Raw genomic sequence first — 16,234 nt, forward strand, 5'->3', positions numbered from 1 at the left:
ACAGAAGTAAAGCAACTTGCCCATAGTCCAAAGCTGTTAGGTTGGTGCAAAAGTAATTGTGGTTTTTGCCATTAAAAGCAATGACAAAAACTGCAATTACTTTTGCACCAACCTAGTCAGTGGCAGAGAATGTACTTGAACCCAGGCTGTCTGGACCTAGAGCCCACAGTCCTTGCCACCTCACTAATAGCCTGTCCACTTAGCAGCTTACCCTAAAGTTACAGAGGAATAAACACCATGCTGCTACAGATTTTTCATTATTCTGGTTGGTTTCCAGAGTGACAGGTAAGTTTTTGGTCTGTGCAAAGTCTGTTTCCAGTCACTAGTGGCTTTCTGTTTACTTTGCAGAGCTATTTGCTCTTGGGGACAGAAGCTGACAGTGGCACTCACAGCACAGGCTTGTTATGGGTCTAGCAGCCTCTGTGGCATCTCCTGTCACATTGGGAAAATGAAGAATTCCAGGACATGGGCTTGGAGGGCGCCGGTGGAGCTATTTCTTCTCTGTGCTGCCCTGGGCTGTCTCAGTTTGCCTGGCTCCAGGTAAGTGACAGTTACCAATAATTCCCTGATCAATAATATGACAGGGAAGGTGCAGCCACATGATGCTGACCATCTCTTTGTTGCATGCCTATTGAATGAGGAACGTCTCTTAAGGCAATTTGCATGCATCTGATAACATACTATCAACAACTCTCTTCAAATTATTGTGGAACCAAGTAGCTGATTTCAACAAAAGTTCCTGTAAGAAACTGACATGTTTAAATGTATTTTGTCATGCTGAGAAGAATAGGATATTTTTTCTGTATTCTGAACAAAGCCTCCGTGTGATTCTTTACGAAAAAGAAAGTTTGTTACGTACAGAGGACAAAAGAGCAAATTCATGAAATGATTTTAATAAATGAGATTGACCTACTCTACCTGCTCATCAACCCCAAATCTTCAGATTCTCAGGTTCTTTCCCACCCCCCTCTTACACACACACACACACACACACACACACTCTCTCTCTCTCTCTCTCTCTCTCTCTCACCCCCCACAAGGTTCCCAGCAGTTAAATGCTGGCTGATTTATTTCATCATTGTTAGTCTCCATTAATAAAGTGCAAAACAAGGTAAAGAAAATATCCTAGTGGGAGCTCAAACTTGGGCTCCAGTGATAGACGAGCCAGTGACGTAGCAATGTGGGGATGCTCCGTGTGCATGAGAAACCCCTGCCATGAGATGTTGAAGTGTGCATGTGTCCCCGGCCTCCATGTAAACACTCCTGTGGGAAGAGGGACTGTAATTCCATTCCTTTTACTTAGTCCAAAAATGAGATCTGAACAAACCTTTCACTTGATGTGAGGAGTACCTCCTACCCATGGGACACAGCCTCTGGTCTCAGTTCTGTTGAGCTGCCATTAGGAACCACAGGATGATGAGCATTCGTTCACTATCTATTGGCCACTCAATAAGTAACAGCTATTAGGATGATCAAGAAACTCCATTTAGCCCAGAGAATAACTAAGCTGCCAAGACCTTCCTTGTGTGTACTGTGTGTACACAGAGAAGCATTCAGGACCCAAGAAAATGTCTCCGGAATGGAGGACTTAAGGGAACCATAGCAACCCTATCTATAGCATTGTGCCCCTGGGGGGAGCTTTCTGTTGGGCTCTGAGGATACAGAGATGAGCCTATGTTCTCACAAAGAATGCCAACATGTGAGCACATGCTATGTGTACCGTTACAAAAGATGCTACAGGGGCAGCCAGGAAACAAGGAGGGAATGATCAGCCCTACGGGGCATAGGGCCTGGAAAGGCTTCTAGAACAGAGAGTGTGAGGGCTGAATCTCTACAGGTGCGTGGGTGTTTGCCGAATGGCTAAGGGGTTGAAAGGTGTGCCAGGTAGAGGGAGCAGCACAGGCAACGGTGCGTGAGTGTGAGAGAGCTGGCTTGCTCCTGAAGCTTCCAGACACCTCAGTGGGCCTTGAACACAGGTCCTGGCAGGAAGCTGAGAGGGATGAGATAGAGTAGGAGTGAACAGGCATCATGTCATGGGCAGAGTTGGGGGATGCTGGAGTACCAGCTAAGGAACTTGAACCATATCCTCACCACAATGCATTGGGAAGTCATTGAAGGGTTGAAGCAAAGGAGTGACACGATCAAATTTATATATTAGGAAGTTCACTCTGAGGTAGGGAGTGGAGGGGCAAATGGTTGATTAGAGTGCAGTCTGAGAAATTGTATTTAATCATCACTACAACATCATGAGGTGGGTGTAATCTCTCCTTCTCGCTATGTAAGAGAACAAACTGATCCTCAGTGACAAGAAAAGATTCACGCATGTGTGGTGAGGTTCTCAAATCCTTATCTGAATCCGGGTATAGTTCTGACATCCACCTATAATCCCCATGGGGCTGTCTTGAACATGGCAGGTATTTGAATTCCATCTGCGAGAAGAAGAATAGTCTTTGGTTCTGGAACAGAAAATGCTGAGACCACCTTCATATTGGCCAAAAGAGTTTTTTGTTCTTACTCTTGTAATCAAGTCAGATGATGAAATCACAATCACTGTGTCGTAAGACCTATTATGTATTGCCACTCTGTGCCAGCAACTTGGAAACATTAGCTATAATCCTCACAGCTATTCTAGGTAAGTGCTACTGTTTACAGGTTCACAGAGCGGGAAACAGAAAACATAAGTGTCCCAAGGCTATCCACTTAAAAAACAGCTAACTATGGATTCAAATCCAGTTTCACTCAGGTCTCAGAGCCCCTGCACTCTCTCTGCATCCTTCTGCTTCTCACTAATGCGTTGTCCCCTCCCCGCCCCCCACCACCCCCCAACCCCCACATTGTGTATCTGACTTGTTGGCCTCTGTGCTGTTTCTCCATCTCTGGGCCACACATTTGTTGCCTTGAGATGTTGCTTTAAATTTCATGTCTACCACAGCAAACGACAGAGAGAAGAGAAATTGAAAACCTGCCACCTAGAAGCTGCCCCTTCTAGCAAAGAAAAAGGATGCTGTTTGCAAAGGGGATGCAGCTGCTTAACAAATTGTGTGTGACAAGAAAGTTGTTGTGTCAGGGCATTTCTACCGAAAGCCAAAATATATTGATGCACCCCATCTATATAAGCTGATGGCTTGCAATTTACTGCTGACCCAGTCCTGCCGTACTGGATGGATCCATCTTTATTTTGATCAGAGACGCCTGTTAGGAAAAGAGTGGGAGACCTGGGCCCAGTGAAATGTGTCCTAATGCTGGCTACAGCATTTTCTGCATCCCCGGGAAAGACACCTCCTTGCCAGTCCTTAAGTAGAGGGGGCACATGTTCAAGGAGCTGAGCAAGGGCGTTTACTGTAGCTCTATTTGCAATCGCAAAACATTGGGAAAATATAAATGTCCCTCAAAAAGAGAAGGAATAAATTAAATGCAATGTGTGTCATATGATAGAACATCCAGACAAAAGAAATGAACTAGATCTCTTTATGAATCAACATGGATAGCTTCAGAAATGCAGTGTTGATTAACAAAAGTGAGTTGCAGAATCATATGTGTAAGTATGAATAAAGCACACACAAGCAATACTATAGTGTATAGACATCAAATTATCTAAAAGAGACTGGAAGGAAACACACCAAATTCATGGCAATAGCCCCTCTGGGGGTAAGGTGGGGGGAGCAAAATTGAGGCTGCTGTAAAATGCAGATGTCAAAATTAAAAATTTACAAAAAGCCTTGAAGCAAGTGCATGAAAGTGTGAACAACTGCCAATCTGGATGTGAGTACATGGGTGTTTATTATATTATTTCTTGTACTTCTCTAGGCATGCTTAATTTTTCAATGTTAAAAGCATACAGAGGATTTTTAATGACAGAAGTTTAGTCAGTTGGTCAAAATGTCCATCAGGTTTGTTTCTATAGAAATCCATAGGGGTGAAAGGCTCATATTGTTCCCACACACAGAGGCCCTGAGGGAACCTAGAATGTATGTGGCTCCTCGTTAGTCCCAGGAACTAACGATGCTGTTTAATCCTAGCCTTTCTTTCAGATTTGCATTTTATAGTACTAATAAACCACACACATCTCATCCGATGTAATTTACAAACATACTATTTATTCAGCTGATTACTTCATTATATTGCCACCTTCCGTAATGAAAATTGGGTGCAAAAATGAGAGATGAGGTGGATATAACTACTTTTTACCAAGTTCTTTCTGTAAGTGATCATCTTGCCCATTAACAGGCTTTCAAATCTCAGAGAGGAAAATAACTGTGACTCTTAATAGCTAGTGTGTACATTACTTACCTGCTCAGTCTCACCTATGGCCCTGGAGTTGTCTTGGTTGCTAAAAACATAATGTAACTGTTTTGTAGTTGAAATAGGAAGAGGGTACCCTGCAGAGTTGTCAAATACATACTTAGGAGAAGCCAAATCACAGACAATATTGTTTTGTCAAACCTGGGCAAATTAGTAGATAAGAACACATTCTGAAGCCCCCCACTGGTGTGTAGCATCCTGCCTCAAGTAACCGTTTTAAAGTATCCACCTGTGGTTTCCAGCAGTCTTTGACCTTTCATTAAAGATCCAGCTTTACTAGGCAATTGATTTTTGCTGGTCTCTGGGGTGGTCATGGACACGGATTTCACCATAGTTTATATTATCCTCTTTTTAGGACTTTTGCCAATTGAGAACATATTGTTAATGACCTTGTCGGGAGTGACATCCTGTGTATATGAGATAGTGAAAACTACGTGATGCTCTTCTCCCTAATGACTCAATCCGGGATATGGAAAGAAAGAGGCCTTACATAGACGTTGGAAGAGAGTATTGGAGTCAGTGCTGGCCCTGTTTCCTTCCAGGCAGCATGGGGCAACAGACAAAACCCGTATATACTCTAGAGCCTAAGAGACCTCGGCTCAGATCGTAACACCACCGCATACCAGCTGCATGACAGTGGATGTGTCACTGTCTCTCTGGGCTGCTTCCCTCATCTGCCCAGGCGGCAGTGCTCCACAGCTGTCTTCCAGCATTGCTGTGAAAATAGAAGGAGATAGCGTGGGTGATGCTGGGCCACTGAGCACAGCCTTGACATGTCTGTCATAGGTGCTCAGCAAACCTCCATTCCTTTCGTCTTTCCATCTCCTTTTGTGCCCTGGAAAGGAACACAAATTACAAAGAATCTTACAGTGTAATACACCCTTTCAATTGTAAGAAAAAGATAAGAATCATCATACACCCTTCATATTACAGAGGAAGAAACTAAAGGCCCAGGCAAATTAAATAGCATCCTCATTCATCCACTCATAACCCAATGTGCTCCAGGAAATGAACCAAAAACATTGCCTTATCTCTGCTGGTGGTGCTGAGGTTTCCAAGAATAAGTATCCTTCACTCACTTCTCCTCTCAAGAACCATCTCCTCCTCTTCCATAGCTTTCCATGATCAGATCTGTACCTAGCACAAATCTCTCATCCTGAGATCCAAGCCCATATAGGAACTATTTACTAAATGAGTCTCCGTAGGTGTTTCATGGCACCTGGAACTCAGCATGCCCCACCCGAAACTCAAGTCTTCCCCATCAAGATTTATTTTCTGCTGTGTTTCCCACCGCCCACACACTCAAATGGGAAAACAGCATCCACTTAAAAGGCCTTCCTTTAGCACCCCACCTCCACCATCCACCATCACTTTCTATCCATTCCACATGAGAAGCATCTCATATGCTGGTTCTCCCCATCCTCTCTCCCTGGCCATTGCCATGATTCAGGCTTATACCACTCAGTGGGACTGCTGCTGCCAGCCTCTTCCTTGTTTCCCTACTACCAGGCTCTCCTGACTCCCACTGGGCCTGCACAGCTCCAGCCATGGGGCCTGCATGCTGGAAATCCCTGCCCTCTGGATAAAGTCCCATAGAGCTAGGGCGTGAGACATGTTTCTCACAGACATGTTTCTCTAGCCATAATGTTAGGTGCTTACTACATGTTCAATAAATATTTGTTGGATTAATTAACCTAAATTAATTAATTAATTAAGGAATGGAATTAATTAATATTTAATTGTTGGATTAAATATTTGTTGGATTAATTAATTAACTCCAGGATAGGTTAATTAATTCCAGGATAGGTTATCCTGGAATGATAAACTAATAGCCTTACACAAGTGAGCAAATATATATTTATTGAATGTACAAATAGATGGTTGGATGTATACTTAATTCCCTTCTGATACGTGACTCTCTTCTCTCATAATGACTTTTAGAGGTGAAAGGCCACATTCCTTTGAGTCAAATGCAGTCAACAAGAGCTTTGCTAAGAGCAGACAGATGCGGAGTGTGGATGTTACCCTGATGCCCATTGATTGTGAGCTGTCTAGTTGGTCCTCTTGGACCACATGTGACCCCTGTCAGAAGAAAAGGGTAAGCAACCAGGCCTGGGACAGCTCTAAGCTTCCAGGAGCCTTTGTCCCCAGCAAGATCGGCTGAGCCATTGCTAACAGTGCCTGGCACATAGTTGGCCCTCAATAAATGTCGGCTAATTTAATAAATGCATCCTTTCCTTCTGTGCTTCCAAGCAGCAATAAGTTCTTTCCTTTGGTTCTCCAGTGTTTTCCAAGCACACCCAGCCTTTCTCACTCTACTACCTTCCTAATTAGACTCTCTGCCTTGTACCTGTTCTTTCAATCAATCTTTCATCATGAAACAGGGGAAGCAATCACAGTGTATGTCTGAGTTGTCTTTGCCCACTTGGAAACCATTCACAGTCTACCCATGACCCTTAGGATCAAGTCCAGGATCATGGTTTTCGAGGATCCCTATGACTGAATCTAGCCTACATTTCCAGCACAATGGACACTTCTATGACTCTGGCCTTCACTCTCTCTGGGCGTTTCTTCACGCTGCTTTCTCAGGTAGGGTGACCTTTCCCACTTCCTTCACTGGTGAACACCTACTCACAATTTGAAACTCCTACTCAGGAGCTGCCTCTTTTGAGAAAGCTTTTTGACTCCTCCTCAGCCCTACCTCCAGTTGGATAAAGCAATCTTTTATGAGCTTCGATAGCTCCTTATTCCTCTTGTATCCTCACATTTATCACATCATGCCACTTATTTTTCACCTTCAATACACAGTGAACTTGTGAAGGCTGATTCAATTCTGCATTTTCAATGTGTAGACCAATCTCTGGCACAGAATAGGTTCTTCATAAATGTGTGGTGTTTGATCTTGTTCTGTTTTCTGATATCTCTATAGGGAAGGCAATGTTGTTGTTACACTTTCTGTTAAACAGACAGATAAACAGGAAATCAGAGCAGATAAATGCCTTCTTGAGTTCACCTAGTAGTAAATGCAGACCTTGAACTCAGGCTACTGTCCACTGTTCCTTGTACAGGGTTCTTCCAGTGAACACACTCAATTTCTGCAATATCTGTCATTCAGCCTCCTTGGTCATAGGAGGGCTGACCCAGGATCCTACTTCTGAGAACAATAGATATGCCAGAGAAAAGAGAATGGTTGCTATTTCCCCAGATCCTTGGGAAACCAAACCAGCCATGGGCTTAGACTCTAAAGAGGCTGTGGAAGTAAGCCCAGGACAATCATCCAGTTAATTGGATCAATGGAGAGAGCCAAGGTGGATCATTCAGTTCCCAAAGTAGGTTTTATTGCTGAAGGTATCAGCATTGATCCAATTATCTGGATAATTGCTTCATCTGCACCATAAACTAGGAAGACTCAGCATGAGTCAGCCTGGCAGCCAGAGCTCCTCTCTCAGAGTCTGCCGCAGATGTTCCCTCAGCTGGTTATCATCCCTGTCTGCAGGGTCACTGGCTGGGGGCTCAGCAAAGCCTCTCAAGTCAGATTGGGTGATATATTTCCTGCACCACTTACACACTCCTGGAACCCACTTTGCCTTTGGAGCCTGGAGCTTTTTAGTCTTTTTTTTTTTTCACAGTGTTCTCTGCAAGCCTTGTCCCTGTCCTGACAGGCTCTGCCTTCTAGAAAGAATGACCCTTTGCAAGTACAAAGGGCATAGGTGAATGGTTATCTACATTTCTTTTTTTGGATTTCCAAGGCCAAAGTATAGATGCCATAAAGGTAATAACTATGCCTTATTAATGTCATCCTGCAAAGCAGGGGCTGCTATCCTGGCTTGCCTCCTGTGTTCTTTTGTTTACTAAAATCTTGACTGCAACTAACTTTTGGAAATCACCCAAATCTGATCACTTTCTTCCTCTGCAGCAGTTTCTCATTGCCGCAGGATAAAATCCTGTAATCACTTTCCTAAGGCCTGGAGGCCCCTGTGTTATCTGCTCTTGTCTATGTCTCCCTCCTACTCTGGCCACTCTCCTACTTGTGCTCTTCTCCCCAGCCACAATGAATCTTTTTAATGTTTTCTGGAACACGGGACACCTTCTCTAGTCCTCTCAGCTTTGGTACAGGAATTTCCTCCACCCATATCACTCTTCTGAGCCCCACTCTCATCAGTTCTTCACACCTGCCAGACATTCCTACTCAGCCATCAAGTTTCAGCTGAGGTGTCACTTAGTTCTTCCAAAGCCTTCCACTTGGGCTTCTCCTAAGTTTGCATGAGGGACTCCCGATGAGTGTACAAAGCACTCTGCCTCCCCTGTCATGGCACTCATTGCACTGTGCTGCAACTGCCTGGGGCCCAACCCCAGCATCTGTGACCTCCTTGAGAACAGGCTAGGGGATACAATTACCAATAAAACTGACCAAACAAGGAAGCAACAATAACATCTACCTTTTCAACACTGGGTGGCTCAATCAATCATTTTGGAATAAATGCATAAGATGGTAGAGATATAGCAATATTGACTGCTAAAAAGCAATAATAAAGAAAAACAAGTCCAAGAAATTGAATGCCTACTATATATCCAACAACATAATGAGATTATATAATTTAAAATTCATAACTGAACATTCAGATAATTCGTGATCCCTATTTTACAGATGGGTAAATTGAGATTCATAAATATTAAGTAATTTGCCCAATATCACACAACTATAAAGTATCAGAATCAGTTGTAGCTCCAAAGCCCATGTTTTTGCATTTATAATATACTGATGCCTTCAGGAATAAAGGGGAATACTTGAATCAACCCAGTGGAGTCATAAAGCTGAGAGATAATTTATTTTGTGTTATTGAACTGGCTACATGAGTCCATCTACTAACCTTTGACTCCAGAGCCCATGGAGTCAGCATGGGCTGACTTTCCCACATTCAGCAAATCTTGACTGATCACTGCAGAAGCAGAGATCAAAGCCAAGGTCACTGCCCTCAGAGAGCTCACAGACTAATTGAAGAAACCATCCAGCAAACAGCAAATCACAACATAGCTCCTTAAGTGTATATAATGGGGGGAGCACAAGGGGCTGGGGGAATGATGATCAGACATTTCAGTGCTCTTGTGGAGCCCAAATCCTGGCTCAAGACCCATTTACACAGAGTATCCCTCAGCTCCTGAGATCTAAGGCTTTGCCCTTGGTTCACCTGGCTCCTCTCTGCTACAGTACAGGTATGCCTACTTGCTCCAGCCCTCTCAGTTCCATGGGGAACCGTGCAACTTCTCTGACAAGGAAGTCGAAGACTGTGTTACCAACAGACCATGCAGAAGTCAAGTGCGATGTGAAGGCTTTGTGTGTGCACAGACAGGTATAAATCAATGTACGAGTAAGAGGGGAAAGCCTGAAATGAGGTAACGGTTCTTGATGACCAAGGGACAGGCCATGTCCAGTGCTCAAGATCAGGGTCATGGGGCAGCTCAGGAGGCCTCCTTGTCCTAAAATCTCTGACCTCCTTTCACATGCATTATTTTATAAAAATCACCTTATAATGTAGGTGTTATTATTATCCTCATTATACACCTTAAAAAATTGAGACTTGAAGAGGTTACTTCTTCATATAGCAGGTAAGTGGAAAAGCTTCTATTGGAAATTCGAGAATTCAGATTACATTCATTGACATTAAAGACACAAAAAGTATGTGTGCTGGAGTCAGAAATGTTGGGTCAGGCCTTATTTTGACTTTGTGACTAGCAGAAGTCACTTAACCTTTCTGCATTTTGGCTCCCTCAACTGAAAATTAGGGGTGATGTGAATACCTTACAAGTCTGTTATAAGCATCAAGTGACATCATAGCTATGAGAGCTCTTTGTAGACTGTTGGCTCCCTTAGCTCTCTCAGAGGTCTGGGGTTAAGTAGAATATGACAAAATCTAGAATGGTTACATAGGGCAGTTAGCATCATTTATCACTGATAAATCTTTAGAAAGATATTTCCTGTCATTTACATTTCTGCATCACTAAGGCCAAGATGATCCCTAATCCATGATATACCCGGTAAAAATTATTGTTTATAAAAAGGAAGAAAAGAAAAAAGGACAGATGGATAGATTGACAGAAGGAAGGAAGGAAGGTAGGAAGAAAGGAGTACAGAAATGAATAATCACCTGCTGCAAAACTAAATAAACACAACTTTTCAATTCATTCAGAGAATCCAAGCAAACAGATGGTTCTCTATTTCTCCATCTCCAGCAAAAATGAGAAGATTTTGACCCACATTTTCTAGATGGAAGTTGCAATTCTCTACATTTACTGTACCCATGTGGAGTGTGCATGGGGATCTTTCAAGAAAGAGTTAGGGATTCTTAGAGCAATTTCTAGGGGTTATTGCAAATGCAAAATTCTATCCAATAAATCTGAGAGACTTTTTACAGTGTATCCATGGACTCATTATGGCCTGTGTTCCATGATTCTGATGAAAGCCATGATGGTTATTTGGGCAGGCTTTAGTTCAAATGTCTGGTAAGAAACATTTGAAGGCCAGATTGCTATTTTTCTGCTTTTAACACTCCAAGAACATTGGTTTAAAATGACCAGACATATCTGAGGAAATAGGACTACCTGTCTTATGGGCTTTATCTCCCAATAATATACTAATAAGAAAGGAAATCAATCAGGAGGAAAAAGTTTAAAGGAAGCAAAAGGGATGCAAATAATTTTTCATAATCCAAATGACTATGTTGTTGAAGGCAGTGTGGTTTAGTGGGAAGAATTTGTGATTAGACAGTTAAAGGTTTCAATCCCACTGCAAATATTTACTAGTTAATGTGCACTTGGCCCTCAAAAACATGAATAGTACTGATAACACTTACACAGCACTTCCTAGGAGTCAGTACTGTTTTATTTATTCATTTAAATTTCGAACAACCTTATGGGATAGGTATGGTGACTTTCCTATTTTACAGGTGAGTAAATTGAGGCAGAGAGGTTAAGTAACAAGAGAAAGGTGGCCCAGCTCACACAATTTACAGGACACACCCATCCCACCCCCTCTTTCCAGCCCCAGGGAGAGAGAGTCCAAACTGTCCTGCTGCTTTCTGGAATACAACACTGGCCTCTTCTGCTGAGGGAGGTGGCAATAGAGGAATAAACTGTTAGTGCCATAACCAATCTGTCTGGATACAGGATGACTAATTAAAACAGGGCAGCATGCAAGGCCTGACAAAAGGTCTGGCACTTGGTAGGTGCTTATACTATGTTAGTTCCTTTCTTGCCAACCATGTGGCTGTGGGTAATACTCTTTCTCCATTCTAGGAAGGTGTGTAAACCGCAGACTTCTTTGCAATGGGGACAATGACTGCGGAGACCAGTCAGATGAAGCAAACTGTAGAAGGATTTATAAAAAATGTCAGCATGAAATGGACCAATACTGGGGAATTGGCAGTCTGGCCAGTGGGTAAGTGACCATTTTTCTGTGGTGTAGATGGGAAGGCACAGCATTAAATGGAATTCTGGCGGATAGAGAATGAGAGAACTGATATAAACAGAGGTCCTCACTCACCTTTCTGAGAAAAGACTGTATTGTAAGTAACACTTCTGGTTGCTCTCTGAGGGCAGTTCCAAGCAGCTCCAGGAACACGTCCCATGGACAGATATAGGCATCAGGAGGGCTGGTTTGGAACACTGGGACAGAGCTGTGCACGTGTGGAAACCACACAGGCTGCTATGCAAGGGCCGGGGTAGGGAGGGGAGCCTTTATTTTAACACCTGCAGTGTGACCACGTTAGGTGCTTTCTAAGCCTTACATTCTTGAATCCTATTGACAACTTGGCAGGCAGGTTTTATCCAGGTCTGTCCCTATCTCCCAGCATTGGTCCCTCCAAGAAGAGAGGTCTCTATTTAGACAGTGAAGGGATGGATTTCCAGGGCTTTTGGGGATCTCTGAGTTGGTCCTGTCCTCTAGCGAGGACAGAGGAGCAAGTTCAGAAGGGGCCACACTGGCCTGGCATGCACCTTACTTTCCTGCCATATTTTGCATCTTCTCAGCCTGCAGGTGGAAGAGGGAGACCTTCCCCTCATATGCTTTAGGAATCATCATATGAGACACAGCCTGGGGAGGGGAACACTGACCCCGAATGGGATTTACCTTCTTTCTAAAAAAACCCATCAAATCTCAATTTTTAAAGTTGTCACTAGAGACTCTTCACGTGGGAGGCTTCTCTCAGGATTGCCTTATAAGCTAGTTATTATAATTCCCACCTTGCAGATAAGGAAACTGAGGCCCGGGAAAGTTGAGTGAGTTCCAGGGTCACCCAGCTAGAGTGTGGGATAGCAGACATTCAAAGCCAGCAGTAGGGTCTGACAGGACCCTGTAGGAGGGAACTGAAGGAGTGGCTCACTGGCCAGGGCACCTCGGGCAAGGCACTTATCTACGTGGAACTTCAGCTTTATCATCTGCAGGAGGAAGTTAATAACATGCTTCTTTCAAAGTGCTGTGAAGATTGAACAAGTGAATGTGACTAATATATGAGGTGCTGGGCAGCTCGTGTGGTGGGAAGAATACAGACTCTGTTCTTGCTCCACTGTCAGATTTCAAAGTCCAGTCCACCCATTGTTCCCGGCAGGGAGACTCTGGGTTAGTCAGTTACCCTCATGTTCTCATTTGCAAAATGGGGATAATAGTAATACTAACCTCCTAATGATTAATCCTCATAAGGATTAAATGAGCCATTGTGTGTAAATTGATTAGGATGATGCCTCCACAAAGTCAGCACCACATTATAGTTGTTAAAGAAAATAAATATGTATACATTATTTTGATACGTGGAATATGTCATGGGAAAGAGACCCCAGACAATTCTGGTGAGGAACAGAACCAAGGCCAATAAGTGGAAGCTGATAGGAGACAGAGACTCTTAATAAAAACAGAAATTTCAGTAGTTAGAGATGGTCAAGAATGGAAGCTTGCCTTAGGAGGCAGTGACAAATAATGTCTAAGGAGGGGCTGGATTCTTTTCCTCTCTAAAATGGAGATAACATCTATTGCACAGAGCTGCAGGGACACTAATGAGATGATGCATGTAGCTACCCACTGCTGTGTTTGTCACCAGTTACACCCTCAGTAAACAGTAATTATTGTGAATAATATTGTAAATGCGTTGTGATGAGGGTTGTACGGAAATTAAGAAAACTGCCACTTCAAACAGCACACAGTATAGTGAGGGTGACAAATACATAAATAGCACATTTATCGCAGACCAAGTAGTGTTTTAAGGACTTCATAAACATGATACATGTGATCCTCACAACATCCCCATGAGGTAGTATTTTCATGGTCCCTATTTGCATATGAGCAGACTGAGGCACACAGGTAGTAAGTGGCCACCCAAGGTTTAATTGGCTTGCCCAAGGTCACCTGGGCAGTAAGGGGCAGAACAAAGATTGGATCTCAGACGTCTGGCTCCAAAGTCCACGCACTTACCTATTATGCTACCCAACTCTCGCAAGGCAACTGTAGTAATACAGGACAATAAATGCACAACAGTGAGAGCACAGGGTGTTATGAGGGCCGCTAACCCAGCTGGGCTGCTGGCTTCAAGCACCACAAGTGTCAGTGGAACCTCTCACCACAGTGGCAACAGAGCTCAATCTTGACAGACAAGTCAGAGATAAAACAGTGACTGGGTGGAAGGGCATTCTGGGCACAGGGAACAGTACCTACCACAAAAGGAGTTGAGTAGACTGGAGCAAGAGCAAGCCTCTTCACATGGCTGGGGACTAGGGCATGTGGCTGTGGTTAAGAGCGGCCAGAAATGAAGCTGGAAAGCTGGTTTGGACCAGGTATCAAGGGCCTTGAAGGCTGTGCCAAGGAGTTTTTGTTTTCGTTCAGCAGGGTCTGACAATCAAGATTAAGCAACCCCAAACTTTAACCTCTTCGCCATCTCTGTCTCTTCCTCACAGGATAAATTTGTTCACAAACAGTTTTGAGGGTCCAGTTCTTGATCACAGGTATTATGCAGGTGGATGCTCCCCGCATTACATCCTGAACACGAGGTTTAGGAAGCCCTACAATGTGGAAAGCTACACGCCACAGGTACGAGACAGCCAGGTAGCAGTGGAGGGTGCCCCAGCTGAGCACCCAGTTAGCAGGGTCCATGGCCCGGCCTGACAGCCTGCTAGCTGTGTGACCTTGGACACATCCCCTTTTCTCTTTGAGCTTCAGTTTCTTCATATGTGAAAATGGGCAGTTCCTTCCTCCAGACATTGTGGTGAAGATGACATGCTGTATATAGCAACAGGAGGGCGGTTGTAGAGCAGTAATAATAGAAACCATAATATCAAAAGCTACCTTGAAGATAGAAATAAAGCTTAGGATTTGGAGACACACTGACTTGGTGGCTCTGCCACTTACCATCCATATAATCCAAAGGCTATGAGCCTCTGTTTTCCTATCTTTAAATTGGGAGTTATAGAGGTCCTACCCTGCAGGGAGGGGATTAGTGGGATAATGTGTGTAAGTATTTAGCACAGCACCTGGCTTAATGGTGAGTCCACAGAAAATGTTAACTCTTGTTGCTGTTGTTATTGCATTCTTATCAAATCCCTGCCTATTAAAAGCAGGCATTACTCTAAGCATTTTATGAAATGCTTTACCAATGTAAGCCCCTATTATGATTGATGTACAAACTTAGAAACATCTCACAGACAGTGGGGTATAGAATAGCCTGTAGGACACACACACTTGAGATCCGATGGGAACACACTGGGTTCCAGGACTGGCTCTGCCACAGGTCCCAATTTTACCTTAGGTTAAGTTCCTTTTCCACTCTGGGCCTCAGGTTTCTCATCTGTGAAACTGGGGAATGAGACTAGAAGATCTTGACGGTAATTTCCACTTCCAAAATTGCTCCCTTTTTTCTAGCCGGGTGTGGTGGTGCATGTCTATAGTCCCAACCACTCGGGAGGCTGAGGCGGGAGGATCACTTGAGCCCAGGAGGTTGAGGCTACAGTGAGTCAAGGTCGTACCACTGCACTCCAGCTTGGTGACAAAGCAAGATCCTGTCTTTAAAATGTATTTATAGCACCATTTTGAAGGCTAGCTCCTCCTTACTCCTCCTTCCCTTCCTCCCCAACACACTTTTTAGCCAAGAAAAAACAAATTTGGCTTAGCGCCAAACACACTCTCCATTGGGGTGTCCAGTGCCATCCTCAAAACCTCTAATTTCAAGGGAGGATTTCACAGCAACCATTACCATCCAGGTGCAAGTGGATCCTAACTCAGGCAGGACATACATGGTAAACTCTCCACTCTCCATACCAACATTCTTTGAGTGCTGTGCCAGGTGCCGTGCTATGATTTACTAGTATAAGCCCAATCCTCAGAACAAGCCTGATGAAAGGGACCATTATCTCCTCCATTTTACACATGAAGAAACTGAGGCATGGAGAGGTCAAGGCAATTGTCCAAAGTCATCCAACTAGACAAGAGCAGAGACACAGCGCATCTCAGTGACCACGCTGTAGACCATGTCCGAACTGCTCCTCCTTCCCCTTGTAGCGGCTGAGCTGTTGCACCCTCGTCTGGGAATTGCAGGCTGAATGGGCAGAAGCTGAAGCTGATGGGAGCTGTGGGCAGGGAGATGACTCAGGACTGGTCACTCCAGGGCCCCCAGGGCAGTACCCTTGGCAGTTCCCCTACACACAGAGCCATGAACACTGGTTTGCGAGCAAATGGCTCTCCTAAGTTCTCTCTAAGGCACTTTCCTGCCCTTGTCACTTGATCCTCCAGCCACTGCCTTAGACCAGACCCTCATCAACCATCACTTGCACTGCTCTTACAGCCTCCTCATGGGTTTGTCTCTCTGGCTCCAAATTTTTCCCTTCCAATCCAACCACCAGGTTGTCCCACATCATCTTCCTGAGGCTTGATCTACTTCCTCTGCTAGGTCATACT

The 16,234-nt window shown here is 44.1% G+C and overlaps 1 protein-coding gene across 2 annotated transcripts in view; it reads left to right on the forward strand.

The window, feature by feature from the left end:
* Positions 1-329: 329 nt before the first annotated feature.
* C8B (complement C8 beta chain) overlaps positions 330-16,234 on the forward strand; it is a 36,880-nt gene continuing 20,975 nt past the window's right edge. Inside the window, exons 1-5 of one of the 2 annotated variants that reach the window (XM_009458732.5) lie at positions 330-540; positions 6,244-6,400; positions 9,512-9,653; positions 11,596-11,737; positions 14,242-14,374. In XM_009458732.5, coding sequence (XP_009457007.3) covers positions 449-540; positions 6,244-6,400; positions 9,512-9,653; positions 11,596-11,737; positions 14,242-14,374 — 666 coding nt within the window. In that variant the 5' untranslated portion in view covers positions 330-448. The remainder of the gene's footprint in view (positions 541-6,243; positions 6,401-9,511; positions 9,654-11,595; positions 11,738-14,241; positions 14,375-16,234) is intronic. The other variant, XM_024346075.3, reaches the window with a different exon arrangement.

The sequence above is a fragment of the Pan troglodytes genome, chromosome 1 (assembly GCF_028858775.2).
Source record: "Pan troglodytes isolate AG18354 chromosome 1, NHGRI_mPanTro3-v2.0_pri, whole genome shotgun sequence".
NCBI lineage: Eukaryota > Metazoa > Chordata > Mammalia > Primates > Hominidae > Pan > Pan troglodytes.